This window comes from Aquarana catesbeiana, linkage group LG09 (assembly GCF_042186555.1).
Source record: "Aquarana catesbeiana isolate 2022-GZ linkage group LG09, ASM4218655v1, whole genome shotgun sequence".
NCBI lineage: Eukaryota > Metazoa > Chordata > Amphibia > Anura > Ranidae > Aquarana > Aquarana catesbeiana.
The window spans coordinates 41,276,896-41,297,988 of record NC_133332.1 but is presented as its reverse complement, the minus strand read 5'-3'; the positions used below and the strand labels follow the sequence as shown (position 1 = coordinate 41,297,988).

The 21,093-nt window shown below is 42.4% G+C and overlaps 1 protein-coding gene across 1 annotated transcript in view; it reads left to right on the top strand.

Moving 5' to 3' along the window:
• LOC141108903 (antigen-presenting glycoprotein CD1d-like) overlaps positions 1 to 17,475 on the top strand; it is a 36,575-nt gene extending 19,100 nt beyond the window's left edge. Inside the window, exon 4 of the mRNA XM_073600873.1 lies at positions 17,354 to 17,475. Within this exon, the coding sequence (XP_073456974.1) occupies positions 17,354 to 17,475 (122 nt within the window). The remainder of the gene's footprint in view (positions 1 to 17,353) is intronic.
• The last annotated feature ends 3,618 nt before the right edge of the window (positions 17,476 to 21,093 follow it).

Genomic DNA, 21,093 nt, shown 5'->3' with positions numbered 1-21,093 from the left:
TTATTCCAGGGTGGTTGTATATGGTTAGTTTTGCCCTAGGCTAAATAATTCAGTTAGAAAGGTACTGTTAATAACATTGGTATTGATGAAGATAGTTTGAATTATTTTGGGATTTTAACCCTTTTAGAGTAAACAATTACATATTTTATTCATATGCAACTGTTTAGAAATGTTAACTCATAAAATTGAGGTTGTATTGCTTCAGATTAGAATAAACAAAAACATAATTCTAGGAACTAGTTAGGTAATAATATATTTGTTTTAAGAAAAGAAAGAAAAAGCTTCCATTACTTCTGGATTATTGAACATATTTGTCCTAAAAAGTAATAAATCTATTGTTATTACCTGATAATATATAACTGAACAAGAATTTCCCCATTGATACATAATGTTGTGGTGTTGCAGTTCCATTAGTTGGGGTTTCATGGATCGTCTTTTAGTAATAGTAAGTTGGGATAGGTCAGCAAAAATTTGATAATTGTGTCCTTGAAAATTAAGTTCCTTTTTTTCTCTTGCAGCAATTAGTATTTGTTCTTTCGTTCTGTAATAATGAAATTTTTTGATTATATCACATGGGGGTCCATCTTTCTTTTTGGCTGTGAGGGCTCTGTGTACTCTGTCCAGTTCTAAACGTTCAATAGGGATATCTGGCTTTAGTTCTTGTAATAGAGCAGTAATAGTAGATTGCAGGTCTGTCACAGTTTCAGGTATTCCCCTTATGCGCAAGTTTGAACGTCTGGCTCTATTTTCGTAATCTTCGAGCTTAGTTTGAAGTATTAAATTCTCTTCTTTTAATTGTTCCAATTCTGTTATATTTTCTTGGGTTGTAATTTCAATTTCATCCATTTTTATTTCTAAGGCTGCGGTGCGGTTTCCCAGCTCTCTTATTTCTTTGGTTAGGCTTTTTGTTATTTGGTCTGAGGTTTGTTTTAAAGCCTTATGAAGCATCTTTTCAAATTGTAATAATATTACTGGGGATGCTGAGGAGGCTTGTGGAGAAGTTTGTGAGAGGATTTGTTCTGTATCTGACTCAAATGAAGAGTCTTGCTGTGACATTTTCTGTCTGTGAGAGCGCCCTGATGCTGTATCTTGTGAGGTGACTGGAGCTGCTTCAGCTGCAGTGAGTGCCTGTGAGCTCTTTTGAGGTGATTTTTATTTCTGCCACGGTTTCCTCCCAGTACCATATTTCCTGCCCAAACTTTCACAGTTTGTTCCCTGGGGCAAAAAGGTTCAAATGGATACCTTTTGAGCCTGCAGGCTCCGCTTTGTCCTTCTCTTCTCTCCTCAGCGGTGTGGAGCTCTAACAATGCATGTCTGCTCCGCTAGGCTCCGCCTCCTGCCCCCCGAAATCATTATCTTTCAATATTAATATATACTTCCAAATGCAGAATATACTATAACATGCTGTCAACTGACATTTCTATAATATGTTCATTTTAATACTGTTCAAAGTCGAATGTTTGTTATGTTATCTTTCAATAAAATCTTGATTGTGAAAAAAAAAAGGAATGAATAGTAGTTTGAGCATAAAATGAACACACAAAAGGTAGGTTCAAACACCATCTGCTAGATAGTATAATCACTGTGTCAAGGTAATGTAGAATACAGTTTTCTACCAGTAGACTGGGATTAAAGAAGAAATAAACCCTGATGGCTTTTACTTCCTTTTTTGTTCCCTGCAAAGTAAAAGCCTAATGTGCATACTTACCTGCAAATGAAGCCCGCACTGTCCCTGCTGGAGGCCGCATCTATAGTTGCCCCTCTTCCTTTCCAGGGGCTGCGGAATCTGGCTCTGTGACTGGCCAGAGTTGCATGACGTTTGTGCACGGGAGCCACCAGTCACGGCACTCTCTGGTGAAGAAATGGCACGGAGGGCCATTTCTTCACAGCGCATGCGCCGGAGACATCATCAGTGCGGTACAAAGTAAATATCTCCTAAACGGTGCACGTTTAGGAGATATTTAGTGTACCTATACGTAAGCCTTATTATAGACTTACCTATAGGTACAACTTGAAAATGGAGGATTACAACCTCTTTAAATTTAAACTATAGGCAAAACTTTTTTTAAAAACTTTGGATATACAGTGCATCCGGAAAGTATTCACAGCCCTTCACTTTTTCCACATTTGTTATGTTGCAGCCTTATTCCAACAAACAATACCCCATAATGACAACATGAAAGAAGTTTCTGCTCAGTAAAATATATATTGCAAATATGTGAAACAATCAGCGTGGTGTTTAATTAATAATCTGGTGCAAAAAAAAAAAAATATATATATATATATATATATATATATATATATATATATATATATACGCACGCAGCTGCTGTACACCCTAAAGTGGATTCACTACACTTTAATTCAATATTATATATGTATATATATCTATATATATGTGTGTACCCTAGAGCACACACATACATGCAGTGCAGCGCTACTACAGTAATAAACAATAATCCCCTATGTACAAATTGTACGTGAAAAAAGCCATACAAAAAGTCCAATAAATAAACAAACAAAAATCTTGATAGTTGTACTTCAGTGTAAACCTTCTATCACCGTGCTATGCAAAAGGACTCTTATTATATGTGAACACCACCACCACCTCCTTTATCTGCTCATCTCAAGGATGAGTCAAGTAGACTCTAATGAACTCTTTATTTCTCACTCTCCCAAAAACGTCTCTTCTTTCAGTTAGGAATCAGCTGTTCACCTTCTCACTTTCACGATCTCCACTCCACCCAATGTGTGTCTCACAGATAGTTGATCTCCAGGATTTATACAGCCTCACGCCTTAGATATTTCTCCACTCCAAGGGACTCATATGGGACATGTAATCAAAAACACAGCCAACATAGTGCTCTCTGCTTTGAAAATGTATTTAAAACCCAGCTAAAAGAGGACACTTACTCGATAAAAGACAAACAATCGCTAATTTCATGTAATAAGAGCGTCCGCTGGCTCACCACCGTGTCTACGTGATGTCACAGGCTCGGATCCTCCCCTCTGCACGTGTATCGACCACTGATTGGTCTTCATCAGCAGATGGGTGGACCTCAGCCGAGCCTTAAGTAGTCTGTCATCACTATAGTATATAGTATAGTACTATAACTTCCCAAGCTTCTCCCCAGCAGATCCGAGTGACAAAAGGTATGCCCACTTCCTGTGGGCAACGGAACTGACTTTCACCGCAGCATAATCACCAAAAGACGATCGTACAATGCTAACACTGTATCTGCATACAATTCGGTCTAAATAATAACCAATTTCCTCTTACTCACTGCCATGGAGAATACTCGGTTAATAAGCTAAATGCTTACATTATATCATCCATTTTACACCACTTAATTCTTGACACTCAGATCTGCCGGAGAGAAGCTTGGGAGGTTACTATAGTAAAGACAAACTACTTAAAGTGGTGTTCCGAAATTATACTTTTTAAATAAAAATACCCCTATAATACACAAGCTTAATGTATTCTAGTAAAGTTAGTCTGTAAACTAAGGTCTGTTTTGTTAGTTTATAGTAGTAGTTTGTTATTTTATAAACTTATAGCAGGCCGTGGCCATCTTAAGTGTGGGCATCTGAAGCCAGACTGTATTTCTTTCTGGATCTCATCCTTGCAGATCTCGCACATGCTCAGTGCAGCACAAGCAGTGTAATAGGTTTCAGGTCAGGTTTTCATAGCAACGTCAGTGTCAGAGGAAGTTGCCACCCCTTCCCAGAAGGCATTGCAAACAGGAAATGATGTGATGGGCCACGGCCAGGGAGGAGGAAGTGAAAAATGAATACAGCAAATATACAGTAGGTGCTGAGAAAATTTTTTTTTAAATATCCAATTTGTTTACAGTGCGCAGTTTAGTGAGGGATGCTGAAGAGTTGTAAAAGTGGGTGGAACTCCACTTTAAGGCTCGGGTGAGGTATCCCCACCCATCTGCTGATGAAGACCAATCAGTGGTCGATACGCGTGCAGAGGGGAGGATCCAAGCCTGTGACGTCACGCAGCCACAGTGGCAAACCATTTTCAAAGTAGAGAGCACTATGTCAGCTGTGTTTTTGATTACATGTCTAATATGAGTCCCCTGGAGTGGAGAAATACCTAAGGAGTGAGGCTGTATAAATCCTGGAGATCAACTCCCTATCTGTGAGACACACATTGAGTGGAGTAGAGATCGTGAAAGTGAGAAGGTGAACAGCTGATTCCTAACTGAAAGGAGAGACGTTTTTGGGAGAGTGAGAAATAAAGAGTTCATTAGAGTCTACTTGACTCATCCTTGAGGAGAGCAGATAAAGGAGCTGGTGGTGGTGTGCACATATAATAAGAGTCCTTTTGCATAGCACGGTGATAGAAGGTTTACACTGAAGTACAACTTTCAAGGTGTTTGTTTATTTATTGGACTTTTTGTATGTTTTTTTTCTTATCGATTTTTCTTATTGAATTTTCACGTACAATTTGTACATAAGGGATTATTGTTTGTTTATCACTGTAGTAGCGCTGCACTGCATGTATGTGTGTGCTCTAGGGTACACCTATATACTCAAGTATAAGCCGACCCGAATATAAACCGAGGCACCTAATTTTACCACAAAAAACTGGGAAAACTTATTGACGCGAGTATAAGCCTAGGGTTGGTAATGCAGCAGCTACTGGGTAAACAATGCCCATCTGCAGCCTCACTGTGCCCATCTGCAGCCTTACTGTGCCCATTTGCAGCCTCACTGTGCCCATCTGCAGCCTTACTGTGCCCATTTGCAGCCTCTTTGTGCCCATCTGCATCCTCACTGTGCCCATTTGCAGCCTCTTTGTGCCCATCTGCATCCTCACTGTGCCCACCTATATCATCAGTGCTCATCTGCAGCCTCACTGTGCCCATCTGCAGCCTCACTGTGCCCATCTGCAACCTCACTGTGCCCATCTGCAACCTCACTGTGCCCATTTGCAGCCTCACTGTGCCCATTTAAAGCCTCATTGTTCCCTTCTACATCCTCACTGTGCCCATCTGCAGCTGTACCTTTGATAACCAAAACAGCGAGTATCTCCCGCTGTGTCATGCAGTCTGTTCGGCGGCCATCCACTGTAACAAAGCCCCACCTCCTCCTCGTCTGTGATAGACAGAACACTGATTCAGTTTCCCAGCATTGTATAAGTGTTCTGTCTATCATGGATGAGGAGGAGGCGGGGCTTTGTTACAGTGGACTGCCGCCAAACAGACTTAAACCACTGACATGACATAGCGGGAGACACCTGCTGTTTTGGTTATCAAAGCTGCAGATGGGCTGCACCCACACTCGAGACCCTCACTTGAGTATAAGCCAAGGGGGCTTTTTCAGGATAAAAAATGTGCTGAAAAAGTCGGCTTATACTCGAGTATATACGGTATATACATATATAACAGTAAAATATATAGACTCATAAAAAATAGTCTACAATATCTACCATAAAATCAACAATATCTGCTATAACAAATGACAAAGCATAAGAATAAAAGTTTATATAGTGCTGTGATTCTTCAATATCGCAATGATTCCTTTAACTGCATGCCGACCAGCCACCACAGTTATACTGCAGCAGAATGGCTCGGCTGCGAAAATCGCGGTTCCTTTAAAGCCTATAACAATTACCACCAAATACCACCAAAAGAAAGCTCTATTTGTAGGACCTCAATTTTGTTTGGGTACCGCTTCACACAACAGTGCAATTGTCAGTTAAAGCGACGCATTGCCGTATCGCAAAAAATGGCCTGGTCATTAAGGGGGGTAGAACCTTCTGGGGCTGACGTGGTTAAAGTGCAATCTGTGCAGAAATACAGTGGAACCTTGGATTGTGAGTAACGTGGTTTACGAGCGTTTCGCAATACGAGAATTAAAAAAAAAAACCCTGACTCGCTTTGCGAGCCTTGTCTCGCAAGGCGAGCCGGATTCAAGCATCTGGGCTGTGAAGTACTGCATCTAGCCAGAGGTGCGGGGGCCCCGGTGATGCTCGGAGACATTTGGAAACACTTGGAGACACTCCGTTCCCCAGTGACTCTTAGTGTCTCCGAGTGTCTCTGAGCGTCTCTGAGCGTCTCTGAGCATTTCCGAGTGTCTCTGAGTGTTTCCAAGTGTCCATGGCGCCCCTGCACCTCTGGCCACATGCGGTACTGCATAGACAAGCAGTGGCTGTGAAACGGATTATCTGAGTTTCCATTATTTTCTATGGGGAAATTTGCTTTAATATATGAGTGCTTTGGATTACAAGCATTCTTCTAGAACAAATTATGTTCGTAATCCAAGGTATTACTGTATATTGCAAAGGTGATGGAAGTGCTGTGCTCTGCTTCCTCCTGTGCCCTCACTCACCAGCTATCCATATAAAGATTTCCTGTACTGGTGAAATATATCTTTCATAGATGTTTCTTTATCCTCTTCCACATGACCCCAATAGTTAGGAGTACTCATAGGATAAGAAAAAAAGCATACATGGTGTAATATCGCTTAAAAAGGTTTTATTATAAAGTCATATCCACTCACATGTTTGACTTTCATGACAAGCATATAAAACGGTGTGCAATCCGCGGCTTGCGTTCCAAAATCCAGGAAATTACGTCACTGGAAGTCTCTGTACCTAATGCATTTCACTCCACTCCAGGTGCATCATCAGAGACTGGAGTCTTTTCTTTATTTATATTCCACTTGTTTATGTTATTCTCATATTGCTATAATGTTTTTATTTATTTTTTTACTTTTATTCATATTTTTATAGTTGTTTTTTTTTAAATACAATATGCTCTGGTGTAAATTATAAAGACCAAACCGCAGGTGAATACCGCCCCACAATCCATATACCAGTGGCCACCATTCAGATAAGCGAAAGCTCACAATGGGTGTAGTAGGAGGGCCAGAGGGCTGGAGTTATAATTCACCAGTAGGGATAAGCTTGATGTTTGGGTCAAACATGAGTTCCACTTGGACCGTGCAAGGAGGGCATTATTTTCAGAGAGGCAGCGCAGAGACCTAAGGTTACCCTGGAGGAGCTGCAGAGTTCCACAGCAGAGACTGGAGTATCTGTACATAGGACGACAATAAGTCGTATGCTCCATAGAGCTGGGTTTTATGGCAGAGTGGCCAGAAGAAAGCCATTACTTTCAGCAAAAAACAAAATGGCACATTTTGAGTTTGCGAAAAGGCATGTGGGAGACTCCCAAAATGTATGGAGGAAGGTGCTCTGGTCTGATGAGACTAATATTGAACTTTTTGGCCATCAAAAGAAAACGATATGTCTGGCGCAAACCCAACACATTACATCACCCAAAGAACACCATCCCCACAGTGAAACATGGTGGTGGCAGCATCATGCTGTGGGGATATATTTCAGCAGTCGGGACTGGTTGAGGGAAAGATGGACGGTGCTAAATACAGGGATATTCTTGAGCAAAACCTGTACCACTCTGTGTGTGATTTGAGGCTAGGATGGAGGTTCACCTTCCAGCAGGACAATGACCCAAAACACACTGCTAAAGCAACACTTGAGTGGTTTAAGGGGAAACATGTAAATGTGTTGGAATGGCCTAGTCAAAGCCCAGACCTCAATCCAATTGAAAATCTGTGGTCAGACTTAAAGAATGCTGTTCACAAGCGCAAACCATCCAACTTGAAGGAGCTGGAGCAGTTTTGCAAGGAGGAATGAGCAAAAATCCCAGTGGTAAGATGTGGCAAGCTCATACAGACTTATCGAAAGCGACTTGGAGCTGTGATAGCCGCAAAAGGTGGCTCTACAAAGTATTGACTTTAGGGGGGTGAATAGTTATGCACATTGACTTTTTCTGTTATTTTGTCCTATTAGTTGTTTGCTTCACAATAAAGTAAAAAAAAAAAAAAAACGTTGTAGGCGTGCTCTGTAAATTAAATGATGCAAATTCTCAAACAATCCATGTTAATTCCAGGTTGTGGGGCAACAAAACACGAAAAATGCCAAGGGGGTGAATACTTTTGCAAGGCACTGTATATACAGTCAGCCTAGAGATCTACATTCTACAGTGCATTCCATGGTGTACTATTTCTAATCTACTTCAGGCAGTGTATTTAATATAAATATATACAGTCAGTTGCTACTGCTTTTCTGTTGGTGTACACATCACACAATGCAGTGCAACCGTAATGCAGTTGCTACTAATTTTCTGGTGGTGTACACATTACTTAATACACTGCAGCCGTAGTGCAGTTGCTACTACTTTTCTGGTGGTGTACTCATCACACAATACTGTGCAGTGTGGTGTTGCCAAACAAAATATACATCATGTCCGGAAGGCCACCAAGGAGAGGCAGACGCTCACAGGCCACTAAAAGAGGGCAAGCAGGCTCTGTGTCTACAGTCAACAGTGCTGGTCGCGGATATGATGCATCCTCTGCAGGTGGCCGTGGGGCACGCTTATCCTTTTTTTCTGCTGCTGGCCGTGTTATTGAGCCAGAACATGCAGAAGAGTTGGTGGAGTGGATAACAAAGCTGTCCTCATCCTCTGTCATCCAGGCTCAGAGTAGTTTGCCTTCCAATGCAGCTGCCAAAGCGGCCTATTCCACCAGCTCCTTGTCCACAGTCACTCCTTCCGTCATCATGCATGGTGGAGTCCCCCGAACTATTTGACCCCAGTGTCGGGTACATGCTGATGGAGGATGCGCAGCGATTATAAGGCTCCGATGTTGGTTCCCAGTTTGAGGAAGGGAGTAACGTGAGCCTAGAGAGAGGGGGTGCAGAAGAAGGACTAGAAACTGGCAATCATGTCCCCCAGCTGCAGCATACTGCCAAGTTTGCTCCAGTGACGAGGAGGGAAGGGATGATGGAGGTCACTGACTCTACTTGGGTGCCTGATAGAAGAGAGGAGGAGGAGGAGGCACAACTTCAATGAGGCAGGATGTCCTCTAGGGGGCAGCTTAAGGGCAGCCACCCTACTGCATCACATTGCAAAGCTCCGAAGATGCAGGGCGCTGCTGACTCCCCGCTGATTTTGAAAGATTCCTTGGTGTGGGCCTTTTTTGACACATGTGCAGCAGATCGCACTGTTGCTGTTTGCAACCTATGTCTGAAGCGGATCAAGCATGGCCAGAACAGCAGCCGCTTGGGCACCACATGCTTGACCAGACATATGACGACTTCCCATGCAGTCCGTTGGCAACAGCACTTGAAAGACCCACATCAAAGAAAAAGGCGGACTTCTTCTTGCTCCTCATCTGGGATCTCCAACCGCACTATACCTCCAGTCCTCTCAAAAACCTGCAGTGAGAGGAATGAAGGTATAGCAATAGGTGTCCCAAGTACTTGCGGCCAATCTGCTATCAGTACATCTCCATCTGATTTTAGCAGGCAAATTTCCCTAGCCCAGTTGCTAAACCGGAAAAAGAAATTTGGTCCCAGCCATTCACATGCTCAAGGTCTGAATTCTAGCTTGGCCAAATTGCTAGCACTGCAACTGCTGCCTTTTCAGCTGGTAGACTCTGCCCCCTTCCGTGAATTTGTGGAATGTGCTGTACCTCAGTAGCAGGATCCAAAATTTATTTTATTATTTTTTATTTATTTCAGGTACTTATATAGCGCTGTCAATTTATGCAGCGCTTTACATATATATATATATTATACATTCACATCAGTCCCTATACCCTCAAGGAGCTTACAATCTAAGGTCCCTAACTCACATTCATACCTATACTAGGGCCAATTTAGACAGGATCCAATTAACCTACCAGCATGTCTTTGGAGTGTGGGAGGAAACCGGAGTACCCGGAGGAAACCCACGCAGACACAGGGAGAACATGCAAACTCCAGGCAGGTAGTGTCGTGGTCGGGATTCGAACCAGCGACCCTTCTTACTGGCGAGAGTGCTACCCACTACACCACTGTGCTGCCCAAAATGCCATTTCTTTTCACGGAAGGCCATTCCGGCTCTCTACTGGCATGTGGAAGGCAATGTTTTGGCCTCGTTGGACAGGGCGTTCAGCAGTAAAATGCATATTACCGCAGACTCATGGTCCAGCAGGCATGGGCAGGGACATTACCTTTCCTTCACGGTGCACTGGGTAACTCTGCTGGCAGCTGGGTAGGATGCAAGACAGGGTTCAGTATTGTTGCAGCTTGTTCTGCCACCACGCCTTCAAAATGCTAGTGGTCATTCTGCCACAGCTCTCTCCTCCACTCCCTCCTCTTCTTCTTCCCCTATGGCCTCTTCTTCTGATTTCTCCTCTGAACCAGCGGTGCTCCGTAAGCGGTCAAGGGCCTACGTAAGCACTCAAGCAAAAAGATGCCATGCAGTGCTTGAGTTGGTCTGCTTAGGGGACAGGAGTCACACTGGGGCAGAGATTCTGTCAGCTCTGCAGAGGCAGGCTCAGAGGTGGTTGACGCCACACCAGCTTCAGCCAGGAATGGTTGTATGCGACAATGGCTTCAACCTTCTCTTCGCCCTCCAACAGGGACACTTGACCCATGTACCATGTTTGGCACACGTACTGAATTTGGTGGTGCAGCGGTTCTTGAGCAGGTACCCAGGCCTACAGGATCTCCTGAGGCAGGCCAGAAAAGTCTGTGGTCATTTCCGCCGGTCGTACAATGCCAGTGCTCAGCTGGCTGATATTCAAAGGGAATGCAACCTGCCCACCAACCGCCTTATTTGTGACATGCCCACCAGATGGAACTCAACGTTGGCAATGCTGCAGCTGCTGAACTCACAGCAGAGGGCCATCAACGAGTACCTGTGTGAGTATGGCACCAGGAGAGGGTCAGGGGAGCTTGGCTTTTTTTCCCCACGCCAGTGGCTACTGATCAAGGATGCATGCACTGTCCTGTCACCATTTGAGGAGGCCACAAGGATTGTGAGCAGCAACAATGCATGCATCAGTGATACTGTCCCTCTTGTCTTCCTCTGGAGCACACGCTTCGTGGAATAATGGACAGGGCACTTGAGGCAGAACAGCGGGAGGAAGAGAAGGACTTCCTTACCTCTCAAGGCCCCCTTTATCTAGATAGCATTCCTGTGGGCCCGCCAAACACACAGGAAGAAGAGGAGGAGGAGAATTGTGTCAGCATGGATGTAGAGGATAACACTCAGCAGTAGTCTTCAAGGGATGGTTTTCAGTCCCCAGAAACCCAAGGAGTTGTATGTGGTTGGGAGGAGTTAGTTCCTGACAACGTCATCCTCAGTGATCCAGAGGACTCACAATCGAATGCGTCTGCAAACTTACGCTGCATGGCCTCCCTGATTATGCAAAGCCTGCGAAAAGACCCTAGGATTTGTGGTATCAAGGAGAGGGATCATTACTGGCTGGCAACCCTCTTGATCCACGTTACAAGGGTAAGGTTGTAGAATTCATTCTTCCTTCGCAGAGGGAGCAGAGGATAAAACATCTTCAGGAGGCCATGAAGAAAGGTTTGTGCAATGCGTTTCCAGACCCTGGGAGGTTACAATTTCCTGGTGCTGGACAACGTGTTGCTGAGGCTTCGTCAGTCAGAGGAAGAGCGGTGGAGAAAGTGGCCGGCTGACTGATGCCTTTAGACAATTTTTTAGTCCTCAACACCAAGATCTGATCGGTTCAAGCAACCATCGCCAGCATCTGCACTACATGATGCAGGAATATCTTGGGGCAAGAGCAGAATTGAAGACCTTTCCAACAGACCATCCACTGGGTTACTGGGTCTTGAGGATGGACCACTGGCCAGAACTTGCTCGATATGCAATTGAGCTACTGGCCTGTCTTGCATCCAGCGTTCTTTCTGAACGCACATTCAGTGCTGCTGGAGGGTTTGTAACGGATCATAGAGTGCGCCAGTCCACAGACTCCGTTGATAGGCTCACATTCATAAAAATGAATCAGTCTTGGATCAGCAGCAGCTATGAAGCACCTGATGCTGATGTAACTGATTGATTTTTCTATGGATGTGGGATCCCTTGAAGACTGCCTATGCTGAGTGACTATCCTATTCCTCCTCAATCTTGATGATGCTTCCAACAATATTTTTGGTTTAGGGCACCACCACCACTGCCTAAGGCCCAGTTTTTCTGCCCCTGTTTAACAGGGGCATGTAATTACAATTTTTGATCAAATATTTCACAGCAGGGCCCGTTCCTACGCCCAACAAGAGTATCTGTGAGGGGTTACGGTGTTGTGGCACCACCACCACTACTGCCTAAGTCCCAATTTTTCTGCCCCTGTTTAACAGGGGCATGTAATTACAATTTTTGTTTAAATATTTCATAGCAGGGCCTATTCCTGCGCCCAACAAGCGTAACTGTCAGGGGTTACAGTGTTGCGGCAGCACCACCACCACTGCCTAAGGCCTAATTTTTCTGCCCCTGTTTAACAGGGGCATGTAATTACAATTTTTGATCAAATATTTCACAGCAGCGCCCATTCCTACACCCAACAAGAGTATCTGTGAGGGGTTATGGTGTTGTGGCACCACCACCACCACCGCCTAAGGCCCAATTTTTCTGCCCCTGTTTAACAGGGGTATGTAATTACAATTTTTGATCAAATATTTTATAGCAGGGCCCGTTGCTGCGCCCACCAAGAGTAACTGTGAGGGGTTACAGTGTTCTGGCACCACCAACACCTAAGGCCCAATTTTCTAAAGAGTATTTAGGGCAGGCTGTATAGTATATATACTTCTGTTCATAGAGTATATAGAGCCTGGGGACCCCCCCAACGCCATTATTTTTTTAATTTGGGTTCCCCTTAATATCCATACCAGACCCAAAGATCCTTGTAATGGGCTGGGGGACCCATGCTGTTATTCTCAATGATTTTCATGTATATTGATTGGATCCAACAATACATTACAGCCACAAGCAGTTTTAAATGACTTTTTTTCCTTTAGAAATGCCATTTTGCTGTGGTATTGTTCTAAACATGGGAAAACTGTGCCACTTTACATGCATACTATAGACACCACCCAGGCACAATATTTAATTTTTATTGTTTTATTTAAGCATTCTTAAAATCACTGCTCCCAAAAAATGGCAGTTTTTAAAACTTTTTTTTGCATTGATACATGTCCCCTGTGGCAGGACCCAGGTCCCCAAACACTTTTTAGGGCAAAAACTTACATATAAGCCTTTAAAATGAGCACTTTTGATTTTTCAAGTTCGTGTCTCATAGACTTTAACGGTGTTCGCGTGTTCAAACTTTTTTGCATGTTCGGATGTTCTGGTGCAAACCAATCTGGGGGATGTTTGGCTCATCCCTAGTCACCAGCCACTGGAAGACTCCAGCCTCTGATGATGCTCCCGGGATGGAGTGAAATGCATTAGGTATGGAGACTTCTGGTGATTTCCTGGTTAAACTATTTTACCTGAATGGCAAGCGTCATGCTGTGGGGATGTTTTTAAGCGGCAGGAACTGGGAGACTAGTCAGGATTGGGGGAAGATGAATGCAGCAACGTACAGAGACATCCTTGATGAAAACCTGTTCCAGAGCGCTCTGCGCCTCAGACCGGGGTGAAGTTTAATCTTGCAACAGGAGAACGACTCTAAGCACACAGCCAAGATAACAATGGAGTGGCTACGGGACAACTCTGTGAATGTCCTTGAGTGGCCCAGCCAAAGCCCAGACTTGAACCCAATTGAACATCTCTGGAGAGATCTGAAAATGACTGTTCACTGATGTTCCCCAACCAACCTGATGGAGCTTGAGAGGTCCTGCAAAGAAGAATGGAAAAAACGGCCCAAAATCAGGTGTACCAAGCTTGTAGCATAATACGCAAAAAGACTTGAGGCCGTAATTGGTGCCAAAGGTGCTTCAAGAAAGTATTGAGCAAAGGCTGTGAATACTTATGTACAGTACATGGGATTTTTTCTGTTTTTGGTTTTTAATAAAATTGCAAAGACTTCAAACAAAATTCTTTTGTTGTCATTATTGGGTATTGTTTATAGAATTTTGATGAAAATAATGAATTTAATTCAAAATCGAATGGGGCTGTAACATAACAAAATGTGGAAAAAGTGAAGCGTTATGGATACTTTCCGGATGCACTGCACCCCTGTCAGTATTTTGTTTTTGTCATCTGTGTCCCATTGGGTTGATTTACCTTCACTTTCTGTCCTACACCCAAAACAGAAAGAGAGAGGCAATCCCTGCAAATTAAGGGAAACCCTTTGGGCCCCTCAGGTCACCAGAACTAGCATCCCTATTGGAAGATTTCTCATCTATTACTTACAAAAAAAACCATGGTCTGGGATACCAAAGAGAGCAGTGGTGCTGCTGACAAAGGAGTTGTTTGCTTTGTGAAGTTGAAAAGCCTTGCATGGGTGACTTTGAATGTAATTTTAATTTTGTTTAATAAAAGTGGGCTGCCATGCCCTTAAACTGAAGTTTGGACTGAAATGGGCTCACTTAAAAACGCATCTACCATTGAGCTAACCAACCCCCCATATCACAAGATATAGAGTGAAAAAAATTTAACAGGGATTCTAATCCTTTGTAATTCTATTACTGGAAAACTGGAAATTTGGCTATATATACATTTAAACCTCTTCCCGACCAGCCACCGCAGTTGTACTGCGGCAGGTTGGCTCCCCTGGACAAAACGACGTTACCTTACATCGCTTTGCCTTTTGGCCACTAGGGGGCATGTGCGCACCGCTGGAGGCACGCACGCTCACCGTTGGAGCAGATGCGAATGCTCGGCGGGCGCGATGACCGCCGGGCACCTGTGATTGCTCATGACAGAGCGAGAACCGGGATCTGTGTGTAGAAACAGTATTATGTATGTATGAACACCGATCTCTGTCTCCTCCTAGTCAGTCCCATCCCCTCACAGTTAGATCACACATGAGGGAACACAGTTAACCCCTTGATCGCCCCTTAGTGTTAACCCCTTCCTTGCAAGTGACATTTATACATTAATCAGTGCATTTTTATAACACTGATCGCAGTATAATTGTCACTGGTCCCAAAAATGTGTCAAAAGTGTCCGATGTGTCCGCCGCAATATCGAAGTCCTGATAGAAATCGCTGATCACCGCCATTACTAGTAAAAAATAATAAAAGTGCCATAAATCTATCCCCTATTTTGTATACGCTATAACGTTTGCGCAAACCAATCAATATACGCTTATTGCAAATTTTTTTTACCAAAAATATGTAGAAGAATACATATCGGCCTAAACTGAGGACATTTTTTTTTTCTCATTGGGATATTTATTATAGCAAAAAGTAAAAGAAATTGTGTTTTTTTCAAAATTGTCTGTCTTCTATTGTTTATAGCGCAAAAAATACAAACCGCAGAGGTGATCAAATACCACCAAAAGAAAGCTCTATTTGTAGGAAAAAAAGACGTCAATTTTGTTTGGGTACAGTGGCGCACGACCTCGCAATTATCCGTTAAAGCGACGCAGTGCCGTATCACAAAAAATGGCCTGGTCATTGAGCAGCCAAATCTTCCGGGGGTGAAGTGGTTAATTAGCGATATGTGACTCTGCCTGGTTTTGGTTTGTGAATAGTTTCGCAAATCTTCCTCTGAGTTTTCTGCAAACCCCATTGAATTACATAGGGAAGCCAATCTTGTTATTCAGTTCTGGCTTTTTGTAAGGATAATAAGAAAGCTATTGTCAAACAAAAGTCAGAGAAAGCTGGGCACCCACCATGGGGGGGCATGTACCAATGTCAAAAAAAAAGAAAAAAAAGAAAAAGAAATAACAGTATCTCTCCATGCGCAGAAGTGTTAACTCTCCCTAACAGCCGCAACAGACACTGACAATCCGGCTGCTGTCAGCCCATCCTTTTATAGTGAGCGGGCCGGGTTATTCATTCCTTCAAATCCTTCAAATCTGATGATTCATCCAACCAAGGGCAAGGGCTATGTACTGCGATATACGTGGCTGTGAACTTACAAGGATTTCAGGTAGCAGTTTTTGAGTTTCCCCATTTCACTGTTCCTGGGGATTCACTGCAAACATAACATTAACATAACATTAGCGGCAAACTTGAACATCATCCCTTAACTACAGATAAAGAATTGCTTTTTATAAACACAGGCTTTCCTCAAATTATTTGATTCAGATGAAGTTTCATATTCAATAATATGTGAATGTTGTAAGAATAACTAAGTCATTTACATATGATATTTTTTTAAATAGGTGTATATCTATTCAAAGTTGAATCAAACTCAGGAAACATGATGACTGGTTTGTTGAGGCCAGCAATTATCAGTAAATGTGTTTGCACAGGTGCCCACTCCTAGCTCTACAATGGACCATAGACTAAAGCTGGATACACACTATACACATTTCTTTAGATTTTTTCTTTTAGATTTACCAAAATCATATAATATGAGGTCACACCTAAACACTTTCAATTTGTATGGAATCAGGCAGGCCCTTGCACTATATAGTTGAAGGTAAATCTAAAGAAAATTGAACAACAAAAGTTGTCTAGTGTATATCCAGCTTTACATTCCCTCATTACGATGGAACCATGCCTGAGAATGTTAATCAGCTTGTGGTCAAGAATCGGTTAAGAGTCACAAGCCCTTTTATAGTGGGCTACCCCAATTTTATAGTTAGCCCCCATGATACAGAGTCATACAAAAGAGTGATATATGCTCACCTAGAAGAACTATGAAAAATCTGGTTAAACTGTTTGCTGAGGAAATTTACCTCTACGATTTTTAAATTTAAAGCAGAACTTTACCCATAACATCTTGATAAAAAAGAATGTTCTTTAGCAAGGAACATACATTCCACATTAATAACTATGCTGCCAAAATTAGTGTGTGCTGTAAATTTCCTGTTTTGTAGCTGGAGGCTGTCATTTTGCTGAAGCCCAGAGTTCCCTGAACAGCAGTAAATCATAAAGGGGAACTAAACTCATCGATTTTACGGTTTCAAAAAACAGTTACATTACTAGAATGCCGGGATTGTTAACTGGCACATTATCTTGTGTCCTCAACCAAACTATCAAACCATCAAATGCCTGGTGTCATAACTGATCACATGTGCACCAATATGGCAGTTGCAGATAAAACAGAAGCAGCTTCCTTGGCTGTGAAAGAAAGGAGGGTTTAATTCCACTTTAAGGCTGTCAGCAGATCAGTCTCTACAAACTCAGCACAGTGCCTAAAAATAGAGAGCAAATAATTATGTGCAGAGCAGGGTGAGTGTATTACAGGGTTTCACACAGTATAGACACTTATTTTCAATGTTTTACACACCTACAAAAGGGACCAGCCTGAAGTGATCTAGAAGGACTTAATTTTCTGACTAAAGTTCAATTTTAAGCACAATTGTAGTATTTCCTTTACAGTATTAGCAGTTCTTTTTGTTTTTGGTTTTATTGTCCCCAGCCTGGAGTGTCTAATTAAATCCTGACCTTATTCCCTCAACTTTGCAGATAAGAAACCTCACTCTCCAACTGGACCGATTGTAGGCCTTACAGTTCTTGTTGTTGTCTGTGTTGCGTTGACTTACTTTATAAAGAAGTATAAAAAGAGGGAATATAACACCATCATCTGAAAGAACAAGGCTCACAAATGTCATTTGCCATGTATATGAAATCTGGTGCAAATTAGAGTTATGTCATTTATATGGGGCACCACGAAACCTCGCATACCTAACGCAACACTCTATCTCAATAAAATGAGAGGGGGATTGGGTTTACCAAATTTTTCTTCCTATTACTATGCGGCACAATTATCACAGCTACCTAAATATCATGCAACCAAGGAAACCCCCCTATGTCGAATCAATTGACTGTGACCCCATTTCAGTAGCCAATATGTTGTGGCTTCAACCCAATGATAGAGCACATCTCTCTAATCCCATAACTAAGCATTCACTGGCTATATTGGACAAATTCAGGAGTTCTCATAACCTCCAATCCCCACATAATCCCCTCCTTTCCTTCCTCAGAAATCCTGCCTTCCACCCTGCTTGGAAATTCCCTAAGTCATTTCCAGCCTGGTCTTCTACTGACTTGGTTAAATTGCACAAAATAATCTCTATTAACACTATTCATACATTCCCCACACTATGTGAAACATTTGAGCTCCCTAGTACTGAACTCTTCCGTTACAAATCAAGAACTTTTACACATCCTTTCTTAGGACAGGCTCACTTCTTAATCAACTGTCACAATTTGAATGCATTTGTATGAGTGACCCACACATCAGAGGACTAATTTCACTTTTATATCAACAAAGTTCTGGCACATTGGTATTTAGTGCCAGCTAGAATAGCTAAATTTCTCCCTTCATATCCAGCCACCTGCTTCTGAGCTTGCTCCTCACTAGGTACTCAATTTCACATTTGGTGGCAATGCCCGGTGGCCCAAGAATTCTGGACAAAGATATTTGATATGGCCTCTAAAGCCTTGGAAACATCCATTCCCCCAGACCCTGCCACGGCCCTCTTGAATCTTAAACCAGCTGGTCTCACCTGCGCTCAATTCCAACTTCTCATTCACCTCACTACAGCAGCCAAACAAACTATAGCCAAGGCATGGAAATCTCAATCCTTAGTTGTGGCTGAAGCCAAGCATAGAATGCATAGAGATCACAATATCAAAAAATATTGCAAGATCTGGCAACCCTGGGTCAAACATTACCTATCTTCTGATTTCGACCAATTATTATTGTTGCCTCATTAACTCTCTCACCTCATTATCACTTATACTCATTTCCTTGGCGTGGGCTGGGCTGCCACCACGGGGGACTTTTCCTTCTTTGCTGTCTTCCCCTTTCTATTTCCTTTCCCTTTGTTTTCCATTTTTAAGCTGACTTATTATAGGCGGGCATGTTGTGATGATATATTCCCTTTTTACTCAATCCCGAGATACTAGAGCTCGCATTGTATTTCACTGAGCCCTTCTTCCTTCCTACCTACTTTTCTATATTTTTTCATTATATAACCTACAAATATGGGATTATCATATATTACTTAACCCAATGCATACAACTAAGAGATTATATAACATAACCTTTTCTGCTTTTTTTTAGTGTTCCTTATAACTTTTCCCTATGTTTCAATACACATAGCAATCTAATATAATACTATGCGTACAAAATCCCCTTTGTACCATGTATGACATTCCTCTCATATTTGATGAGAACTCTTCATCAGCGTATCAACATGCCCCCACCCATTCACAGTTTGAGCCACTTAGGGGTGGATGGGTGGTTTGGAGGCATGATTCACTGTGTCCATTCATAAATTAGGGGTACTCACTCTTGTTCTTTCAATCACCTTTTTACACAGATTGCTGCTCAACTGTATTTTTAATTTTTATTTAATTTTTTTATTTTTTCTCCTTATTTGTCTCATAGTTATAAATGTGAATGTCTGATTATATATACATTGTATGTATCCCATATATACATCTATTTACTTCTTTGTTTTATGTATGTAAACCTCAATAAAAACATAGAACAGAAATCTGGTGCAAACTTTAAACAAAACTCATTATTGATGATAAGGATACTGAATCTTCTACTCCTGTAAATGAACAGTCACCTAGTCTAGTCATATTCTTTGAAGAACTTCAATGCTTCACAGAATTCTGTGATTGTAAGCTTATAAGACATGCATCTAATTAGTCTAGTAACACTCTCTCCTGTATTTTACTTTCTTCTAAAGATCTATACAATGTCATCACTTAAAGTGGTTGTAAACCCTTTACAACCACTTTATACTACAGGCCTGTAGCTACACTGGTTATCTCCTAAACCTTCACGGTTTAGGAGATATCCCTGGTGCTGAGGTCATCGGCTCATGCGCACTTAAGCAAACTGAAACAATGGCACGTACGTGCCGTTGCTTCAGTTGTACTGTGCCGTTACCGCCGTCTCCCACACGCTTGCGCCGGAGCCGCAATACCCGTAAGTACCCCCCCAGGGAGATGTCGGCCGCCGGAGCAGTGAACGAGGACCGCTGCGGGGGCTTCGATCTCAGGTAAGTAATTCATAATGAGCTAGTATGCTCTGCATACTAGCTCATTATGCCTTTGTCTTGCAGTTTTTTTCTTTTTAAACGGGTTTACAACCACTTTAAAGTGACGCTATCTAGTCTTTAAAAAATTCCTGATGGGGGTGTGTCCGGCCGGCATTCTAGATGGCCGTTCTTCTCTGAGGCTCTCTAAACCCCCAACGACATAAGCGGCCACACACCGACCATCGCGGCAACAACGTCCCTGATTATTGTGGCAAATCCTCCTCTACCTCCGGTGACCCTGACCTACCGTAGGAAGAACTCCCGGGAGACCGCAGAAAGTGACAGATTTCTTCCCGGCCCGTGGCCCGGGTCCCAACCAAGATGGTGCCTGCGCAGCACGGAGACTGTCAGCTTCTTCCCAGCCACAGGGAGACGGAATGATTATTTGTCAGTGGATCCGCGCTTCAAGATGTTTTAGCAACTGCTGCCCCCCTATATAAGTAGGGAACACCTCCGTGTATCCCCAAGAGAATGAAATCAGAAAGTAGGGAGTGGCACTGTGCTATAAAGAGGGAATATCGGTATATATTAATCCTACTAATTAAAGTGACTAGTGCATCTGTGTAATGATTCAATCCTCTCACGAATATAGATTAACAATGTGATATTAGATAAGTACAAAATTAATAATTTAAAAAATACATGCAATAGTGTATACTACACATATAAAGTGATAAATGTTAGTTAGTGTAAAAAATTATAAACTATATATAAATATGTTGGTGCAGTCATGATCCCATATACTCAAAAAGAGAGAGAAGTCATGGAATATAAGCACTGGTTGCTGTGTGGTGATCCGTCTCATATAAATCAACCTACTATATAGAAAACCAAAGTGGCAGGTGCAAAATTAACCAAATATTTTGGTATTCCAACCCCTATATAGTAATGTGCACAAATCCTAAATAAACTCAGATAATATAATATATATTCTGTAATAAATCCTAAATAAACTAAAATAGTATATAATATGTTCTTGTAATAAATCTTCAGCCGAAGAAAAAAGTCCCATATAATGTGCAACAACAAATGTTCATAAAGTGATATATTGTGTCTTCCAACCGAATTCTTCCTTTAAAGAAAAAACATGCAGTGGTTCTTAACAGTCTCCCCCTGATGTTATTGCACTCACCGGAGCGCTATACA